Here is a 9,770-nt window from a genome sequence, read left to right as displayed (position 1 = left end):
CCAAAACAATCCACGAAAACCTGAAAATCATTTTGAATCAAGCTGTGAAAATTGTTAATTTTATTAAAAGTTGAGCTTTAAATTCAAGAATATTTACGAGTTTATGCCAAGAGATGGGCAGCGAACATGAAACACTTTTGTTTACATTCCCAAAGTAAGGTGGTTATCCAGAAGCAAAGTTTTAAATGATCTTTTTGAACTTCAATCAGAAATTCAGATTTTTCTTTGTGATTCAAAATTTGAATTGCAAAATTGTTTATTTAGTGAATTAGAGCTGGCGCATTTAGCATATTTAACTGATATTTTGGAAAGTTAAACGAATTAAATCTAGGATTATAAGTGTTAATTTGTTTGCTATTAGAGGTAAAATAAATGCAATGATAAAAATACTTGAGCTAATAATCAAAGAATTGGATAATAACATTTTAAGCTTTTATCACTTTTAGAAAACTCGTAACCTAAATAAACCGAAAATAACCTAGTAACCGAAAATAATTTGAAAATAAAATATGAATTAGCATCCGACATTAAAAATAATTGTTTTTCTTTGATAAATAATTTCAACTTGTATTTTGACGAGAATTATGAAAAAGGAAATTGGATTAGAAATCCATTTTGTTCAAATGTACCTGAAATTTTACTCGTGAAGAAAAGAACAATTGATTGAAATTTCCTGTGATCTAACTCTAACTGAGGATTTCAGAAATAACACGCTTGTTAACTTTTGGGTGAACCGAAAAAAAGAATTTAAATACATTTCAAATAAAGTTATCAAATTTTTATTGTCTTTTTGCACAACCTATTTGTGTGAACAAAGATTTTTTTTCATGTTATAATTGAAAAATAATACAGAACAAAATTAAAAAGAGGGTCTTAATTTACTGTTAAAACTACCTTAAATAAGACCAGACATAAAGAAACTGATTTCGCTTGAACAGGCCGAAATTTCACACTAAGTTTTAAAATTAAAGTATTATAACTTGAATTTTGATAATTAAAATGATAACTAATTTTTAGTCTAATATTGTTTATGTGTGCATATTTAATACTAATAGCCAATAGGTTTGTGCAAATGGTATAAAATATCTACATTTTTTTTTTAACATTTCTTTTGAGAAACTGAAAAATAATCATTGTAAAATATAGCGGTGTTATTAAAAATTTTTCAATTTTTGTTTAGATGGCACGTGATAGTCAAAAGGTTGAGAACCGCTGCTTTACAGTGAGGTATCAGGATTTCTGAAAAGAGTTCAGCTCGTTAGTCGAGGAAATACTCGACAGAGTAAAGGAGTTTCTCTACATACCCACAAATTTTTTAACAAGTGTAATATTATAGAATGAGTGGTATGTGTAAAATATGTTTCTACCAGTCGATTTCAAAATTTCGAACTTTATCTCGATATAATTATAGTCTACATCCAAAATAAAATTAAATGGCTGGTTTGAAGTAATGTAGTTATATATAGATTTTAAACATCTTTATAAATTTGCTTTAACTATCTTTCTTTTTCTTCAAATTTTGTTCAAAACTCTGACTTGCTTCTCGACCGAATAATCGGGAAAGAGGTCAATACTAATTTATTTCAATATTTGAAAGAAACAGGTTTTTATAATCTAATTTGGTAATACCCTTGTATTTTAATGTAATTTAAACACACATTTCATATTTTATATAAATCATGAGTCACTGCTTCACATTTCGTATTTTTATATAGATCATGAGTAACTTCATTTAAATATTCATGATTTTATTACTTCTGCTGATTTTATATGTCTGTTATGTTTAATTTGTGTTCTGCTTAATTGTTTCGTGTTTTAATTGTGTACTCTCAACATGCGTCTGGCCCTAATAACCTTTCCAGGTTATGCGCCATTTAAACCACTAAACCAAACTAAACTGTTTCTTGAAGGACGGAAAATTAAAATTAATAAAAGACAACTAAAACTTTTAATATAGGCCTTTGTAATTTCAAATTAAATCCCTTATATTAAGGAGCAGGATTAAAGGAATTATTTACAACTGAATTTCTTAAAATGGCATTAAATTGGGTTATAGATATTAAATTTACTTCGCTCACTGGGACTCGAAAAGCGCTCACTCCAGAGTTCGAGTCCCAGTGAGCGCTTCAAAATAATCTAATGATTCTATAATGTTTTTTAAAAAAATTATAATTTTTGTGCATCAGAATTTTTCAAAATTGCTAGAGATTTTATATAATTTGAAGATGTGGGATAGGTGTCGAGCGCCCATGGTAACTTCCCTGGCTACACGTCTGTGTACTAATAAACGAAACTACACTGAAAATTTTTCTAATTACCTTACAGATTCTGTGAAATACAATATTCAGTAACTTATGAATTTTTATTATACTCAGTTATCATAAAATGTACCCGAAAGAACAACGAACTGCCTTGTTACGCACTGTTGTGATTGAGTTTTATACATATACCTTTTGACTACTGCAATAGATTAAAAAATGTTGTATATAGTAACATGAGTGAGCGCTGAATATTAAAGCACTGTAGAAAAGTAAAATTAATTTTATATTTATCTTGCTCTAGCCAGATTAGAGTTTTGAATTTATATTAAATACTATAGTTTTACTGTGTTTAGTAGTAATCAAGCTGAGAAAATAACAAATACCAGTTTTTAATGTAGAACTTGTTTTTAATCTATATTGTATTGTATTAAATGTGTGTATCATGTATAATGTATTGCATGAAAAATGGATCTTTTTTATCAACTACTCATATCTGATTAAGGTGGCAAGATAATAGAAGTTTCACTGTGTTTTATAATTTGGGATTTAAACTTTAGCAAATTCGGTTGTATTCCACTGAAGATCTTGGTTATGACATCTAATTTCTTTAGCATTTGAAAGTAAGAAATACAACTATGTATTTTAAAATATATATACAAAATTTATACAAAAAATAAAACATATTTATTTCCATTCTTTTTTTTTTTTTTTACAAACATACAGACTCTAGCATAAACATAAATATTAATGTAGAGCAATTTTAGCTAGTGAATGTATAGAATATAAAAATCTATAAAAGTACATCTATCTAAAACGAAATCTCGAAAAAATAATAAATCATATGAAAATCGTATACAATGTGTTGAGACCAGATAAATACATTTTACGTATACTGAATGACTAAATGTAAGAGGAAACGAATTATGTTTCTAGCAAGAAACAATAATGAAACCTTAAACTTGAAAATTTGCATTCACGGGAAAAACAAGTTCAGAATTTACTAGATAAACTTATCTAGATACTAGATACACTACAAAATATCTTTATAATTTTTCATAATTTTTTTTCTATTCATGAAGGAAATATTGTTTAAAATAGCACATGTTCTTAACCGCAACATAAAATTAGTATATTTTCTTAACCAAGCTAAAATGAGAAACATTTTATCCGGGACTACTCTGCTCGAGTAAGAAATGCATTTATAAAATTAACCGGAAGTAAGATTAGATATTGAATGTTTTGATCATTCTCAGGTTTTTTATTTGTTCTTTTTCTTCTTAACATATTTAGTTTTCTTCTTGAATTTCTTTGATCTATTTCATAGAAAGTCAATCATGCTAAACTATTTTGAAATTTCGTTTCAATGTTATTTATTTGACGAACCATGTATGGTGCCATGCGATTTCTAATTTTAGAAAATTGTTTAATGTTAATTAGTGTTAAGAGGGTAGAAGATACATTAATTTAAGTGAACTCAGTACTGGAATTTAACAAAATTCGGTAAAAGATCGGTTTTCTAACTTTTAGAGTAAAATAGTGCTTGTATATTCACAAAGTATTTTCTCCCTCTTTTCTTTATGCTTTCGTGGTATAACTGCTAGCACACTAGATGCATATTCAGGAGGTCCAGAGTTCGAATCTCGCAAAGGCATTGCGGATTTCTTCAACTTCCTGATATCGAAAAAATTCGAAATGAGTCTGTCAGTGGCGCTCGAACTAAAACATGGTGGACAATAATTCGTCACCACCAGGACTTGGCAACTGGGTTCCCTAATCTCCAGTTGCTGCTTAAAGGGGGAAGTATATAAGGTATTTTCTACCTCATTTTGCACATTTTCGTGGAGTAAGTGGAAGTACACTCGAGGTGCATTGCGGGGGATCCGGTGTTCGAATTCCTCCTAGAGCACTGCACATTTTTCCCGTTCCTGCATCGATATAACCTAATGACGCTACACATTAATAAATCTAATGCATAAATTTAATAAAAATAATACGTTAATAAATGTTAGATGTCATATTCATAGCAATATAATAAGCAGCACATATTTTGTAAATGGCTTTGCGGGTTATTCTCTGCCCTTAAAGGGAAGATACATTCAGCGCTATAAATGAAGTCTTTGCAGCTTTGCTCTCTCTCTTTTTTTTTTTTTTTTTTTTTGTTTGTTTTTGTTTAAAATTATCTAAAGCTTTATAACTCAGAAAATAGTTGATGAAATGCCTTGACGGTTCATATTTGGTTTTATTTATAATGCACATTAAAAACTTTTTTTTATTTTTTTGTTATATTAAACAATACTGAAAAGTGATAAAATGCTGCATTACTTAAATCAAAACTGACATAAAAATGCATTAGAATTAAATTTAAATATGAAATTAACATTTTTATTGCTTAATTAATCTTAAAGTAAGATAATGAGTAAAGGTTTGGAAAATATAATAATTGTGAACGAAATCCTGAGTTACATCAATTTTTAAATTTATGAATTTTTAATTTCTCTCTCTCTGTTTTTACTTCCTTGTACGAAGTAAAAAGGAAGTATTGTAATCACGAAAAGTTTCAGGCAGCATATTTCAAAGAAAATATCCATTTTGACCGCTATCGAATGCAGTTTAACGATGTTTTTGCGTGACATCTGTACGTAAGGACAGAATAAAAGACTGTTTTCCAACAAAAAAATTATAAAACCGCTTTAAAATGAATTCTGAAGAGAATTTTTCGTGGTGTTTGTACGTACGTATGTATGTGTCTCGCATAACTCAAAAATGAGTAGCCTCACAACGTTGAAATTTTTTATATAGGACTCTATAACATGTAGATGTGCACTTCGTATTTTAGTAGCAATCGGCCGCACCAAACGTATATAAATATATTTATATATATATTCACTCTATTACCCGGCTCAATGATATCTTTCTTTACTCTTATATATTTGTAAATCGTGCATTTTTTTGCTTTAAAATGATGGAATTATGTTGTTCTTATCTTCCGGTTAAGATTTTTATGCCTCTAGGAAATCTGCAAGCAATATTTGTACAATTATCAACAGTTTAAAAGCTGTTCAAGTGCGGTTATGCCTAATTTTTAAATAACATGGCGGACATGTTTGTTTACATTTGAAACAGCAGAATAGTAGATTTGTTGCCAATCTAGAGAGACTAAGCTTCGCAACAACAAAGATAACGCCTTCATTTATTATTGCGAATTAAATCATGCTTAATCCTTTCTGGAATTTTTCGAGGAAATAAGTGTTTAAGATTTACTTCGTAATTTTTAATATAGATATTTTGAGTTTTTATGTATTTTTGTCTTGTCGCGAAGTGAGAACTGAATTAATTGAATGAGAAATACTGAATCGTCTGTGGAAAAAAGTTTTCTTTTTAGTTTTGTTTGCTTAATTTTTATACATCGTTATAGATTTATTATAGTATTTGAATAGAACATATGGCAACGATTACATAATTCTTCAAATGATATAAATTTTGTGCATTCTGAGTTATAATATGAACGAAATATAACGTCGTTAAGTGAACCTAGCGCCAGAGTATCGCTATGGTAAACAAATATAGTGAATTTTAAAAAGTGCATTTATTCTATTATGATTTATGCGCTATTGACGAAGTAGATTTAATTAAATCCATTAAGTTTAAGTGAAATGCAAGAAAAAATGCGTATAATTTAATATTCCGTACAAGGAAGTCATGTGGTGTACACATCAGATTTTTTAAAATTAAATGTCCAAATTAGCATTTCGGAAAAATTAAAAATATTTTCCATTCTAATTTTTTATTATTTTTAAGATGAATTAAACCTTTTAATATAATGAAAATTTAGAACAAAACGAGAAACTCAGTGTCCTGTTTTCATAATTGCACTGCATGTAAACCGATTTTTAAACAATTGTTTTATTTAAGATTTTAAATTAAATGTTTCTCATAAAAAGTCTTCATTATATAAAATAAATAAGCCACAATTTAATGCATCAAATATCACGATCACCTCTTACAAAGAATGTAAAACATAATTATGACATTTGCAGGTATTTGTCTTTTTCAAAATCCTTAAAATGTAAACAAATAAATAAATAAAAACATAGTAATGAATGAAAAACTAATTCAGAATCTCACTGAAAAGGTTCCTTATACTATGTTCTTGGATAATTCCAGAAGGCTAAGATGAAAACAAAACTCTTACATCCAGGAAATCTTCAGAATTTTGAGGATAATTTTTAAATGTTTTAAACTGAAATAAATAAATTAATTGAAATATTTTTTTCCTCCACTGGCAGGCACTTACTGGCCTGTACTAAGTGGTGGCCATTTTATTATGGAAGCACCTAATTAGATGGGCCACCGTCACCTCCTATGAAGTGATAGACAAACAAAGCCATGCCTTCTCCGAGATTCAAAGCCGGGGCTTCGGTACTGCAGTAAGCTCCTCTAACCTCTACACGGTTTGGGCAGCTTACTTGAAATTAAAAGTAATTTTCGTATTTAAAAGAGGTCTGTTGCACATAAAATTGTATATCTCTGAAAGCTGGTAATAAATCTTATCTGATAAATACACATAATTATTCCTGTTAGTGTACAAGACTTGTAGATTCTTTCTCTATATGCAGTGAAAGTCTCCAACATTTAATCTCGTGATAAAGAATTGAGTATTCGTTCAAAGAGTTCAACATTTGATTTCGTGACAAAGTCTTCAAAGGAAACTTGCGATCTGCAACGAAGACTTGCGATTAGTAAGGCATGTTCCAAATATTTTCCAGGAGATTACTTCATATCTTTCCGATTATCTTCAAATGATTTCAAAAAGACCTTCCTTATATGAATTCTAAGACAATCCGTTGTGTCTTACTTTTGAACAAATGCTCCGTAAGACCTTTTATAAACCAAGTGCAGTTCTTGCCTAATATTAGCACTTTAACATGACACACGAGGCAATATGAATATCTTAAGATTGTTATAAAATGTCTTTAAATATAGCAGTGAACAATACGAATTATATACAGGTAAGGAATAGCCAATCTGTATAAGTAGAAAGAGATTTCGTTTCTATTTTGTTTTTAAAATTCAGTCTTTTTCAATTCAATAACTATCCATTTATTTGATCATAAATAGAGAATCTTTGATGAAATTATCACATATTTTGGCGATTTATCAAATGTTCTCATAATTAAAAATTAAATAAACTAAAAATTTATTAAATCCTTTTTGCACCGATAAATTTGTGAATCGGTACTGTCTTTCTCTGGTGATCCTGGTCTACAGGAGCACTATACGATGAAATGTAAGTTTAGTAGCAAATGTGTCGATTTATTTTAGTTTTGCAAATTCGACACTGAACATTGCAGCACCAATTGAACTTACATCTACAATTAACTGTCATTTTTTTAGTTTTCTTGCGGACTCTGTATCCGCATTCACGACATAAAGTCCTGCAGCTTTGCTGTTCAGAAAGAGAAACATCATTTCCTTTCCTTCGAGAACATTGTCGGCCTCTGGTGCCTTTAATACCAGCTGTCAGATTGGCCTCACAATAATCTGGAGAAGATTCCATATAGATTAGGCGGTGGCGAGGAGCCTTTAACGTGGGCGTGGAGGTTATAGAGTTCCTATTGCGCATTCTGCGCTGTTTGGTGGGCAGCAAGGAACCATGATCATTGTATTCGACACGCTTGGCTTTCTTGTAAGCTTCTTTAAGATAGTTGCCGACATGACGCAGCTCTTCCATTCTCATCCAACATGTTTGTGTAGAACAGCTTCCAGACACACCATGACACTTGCACGTCCTACGCATAGTCTTCCTAACAATCTAGAAAAAAATATGAAAGAGATTAGCAATACAGAATCAAGAGTTCTGTTGCAGAAACTATAAACAGTATTATCAGTAACCATCATGTAAAAATAATAGTAATATCTATGAATATAATTACGATATTTCTTCATTGTAGGTGAGACACTATTAAGGACAGTATCTTCGAATATATTAATCTATTAGAAATAAAAGCCAGCATATTGTGTAAAAAGTCGCATTTTTATAAATCTAATCTATACTTTGCAAGAGAATAATGTCCCTGTTCACCAGTCAGATCGTTCAGTTGTATATTTTGAAGTATTCAAAGATGAAATTACATATATGCCTTGCCTTTTCTGTCTTTTTGAACAAAGTGAGATCCTTCGTTTTTGTTTTCGCTCAGTATATCTCAAAGATTTGAAACAATTTTTGTAAAGGAATGGTACAAAATACTTGTTATTACTATTCAGACTTTTATGTTTCTATTTCAAAAAAGAATTTCAAGTATCTGTCGATACCAAAGGTGTTCCTACTTCATAGTTACGTAGAGAGTTAACAGTTTTAAATGTTTCCATTTTTTTGGAGGGCACCCTGTATATAATAATAAAATAGTAACTAACATATGAAGCTTAAAATAATACTAGTACATAGTATGGAAAGTACACAGCCTGCAGAAACAAAGTACTTACAGTGTGGTTTCAGCGGGAAATATGGAGGGGCTGCTTAGGAAGACAATATGCACGTATATATGCATTGGAAGTCGGACTGCCGGAAGGAAAGGGGGAGGTATAGAGCTACTAAGCTATCCACATTCAAATAGAAAAAGTGTGGAATCATTAAAATCTATTTTTTTTTTTTTTTTTTTTTTTTTTTTAAAGCAGGAGACTTGAAAAATGAACAATGCCCTTGTCGAGACTCGAACCTGGGCCTTTCGAATACGCGCCGAACACCACTGAGGATGCTGGAAGGAGGGAGAAAATAGACGAATAACAGAGATTTAAAAATTCAAATATCTTAATTTTTCATGTTTCATTAGTGCTCCGTCGAGCACAATACAGATATTTTTGAAACAAATACGGGTCGTTCCTCTCTTATTTGAAGATTTCTTTTCTCTTGAAGAAGAGGGACCTGTGTCTTATTTCCCTCAGAATCAATAGTCTTTTATTAAATCAATAAAGTTTTATTAAGAGTTATTACTTTATTAGAGTTTATAAAATCAATAGAAATTTACTAATTAAAATTCAACAGAGTTTTATTTAAAATCTACGCCGAAATAGGGTTACTCTTTTGCCTAATTTTAAGTCTCCGCTTTCCTTTAAAAATATCTGAACATGCAACTGCTTTATGCCATCAAATTCTGCTCCTGCCTACTTCGGCAACGAAAATCAATCGAGCCTAGTAAGCTGATGAGTATACACTGAAGTGACAAAAGTCATGGGATACCTCCTAATATTTTGTCGGTCCTCCTTTTGCCCGGCGAAGTGCAGCAACTCGACGTGGCATGGACTCAACAAGTCGTTGGAAGTCCCCTGCAGGAATATTGAGCCATGCTGCCTCTATAGACGTCCATAATTGTGAAAGTGTTGAAGGTGCAGGGTTTTGGGCACGAACTGACCTTTCGATGATGTCCCATAAATGTTCGATGGGATTCATGTCGGGCGATCTAGGTGGCCAGATCATTCGCTGGAATTGTCCAGAATGTTCTAACCAATCGC

The 9,770-nt window shown here is 30.7% G+C and overlaps 1 protein-coding gene across 1 annotated transcript in view; it reads right to left on the bottom strand.

Annotated features, from left to right (window-relative positions):
• Positions 1 to 3,001: 3,001 nt before the first annotated feature.
• The window catches only part of LOC118197032 (protein Wnt-8c-like), a 60,766-nt gene continuing 53,997 nt past the window's right edge, over positions 3,002 to 9,770 (bottom strand). Inside the window, exon 6 of the mRNA XM_035368500.2 lies at positions 3,002 to 8,073. Within this exon, the coding sequence (XP_035224391.1) occupies positions 7,555 to 8,073 (519 nt within the window). The 3' untranslated portion in view covers positions 3,002 to 7,554. The remainder of the gene's footprint in view (positions 8,074 to 9,770) is intronic.

Source organism: Stegodyphus dumicola, chromosome 1, assembly GCF_044657685.1.
Source record: "Stegodyphus dumicola isolate Sdum_Otavi_A_Nest chromosome 1, ASM4465768v1".
Classification (NCBI taxonomy): Eukaryota; Metazoa; Arthropoda; class Arachnida; order Araneae; family Eresidae; genus Stegodyphus; species Stegodyphus dumicola.
This window is presented reverse-complemented; position numbering and strand designations above follow the sequence as displayed.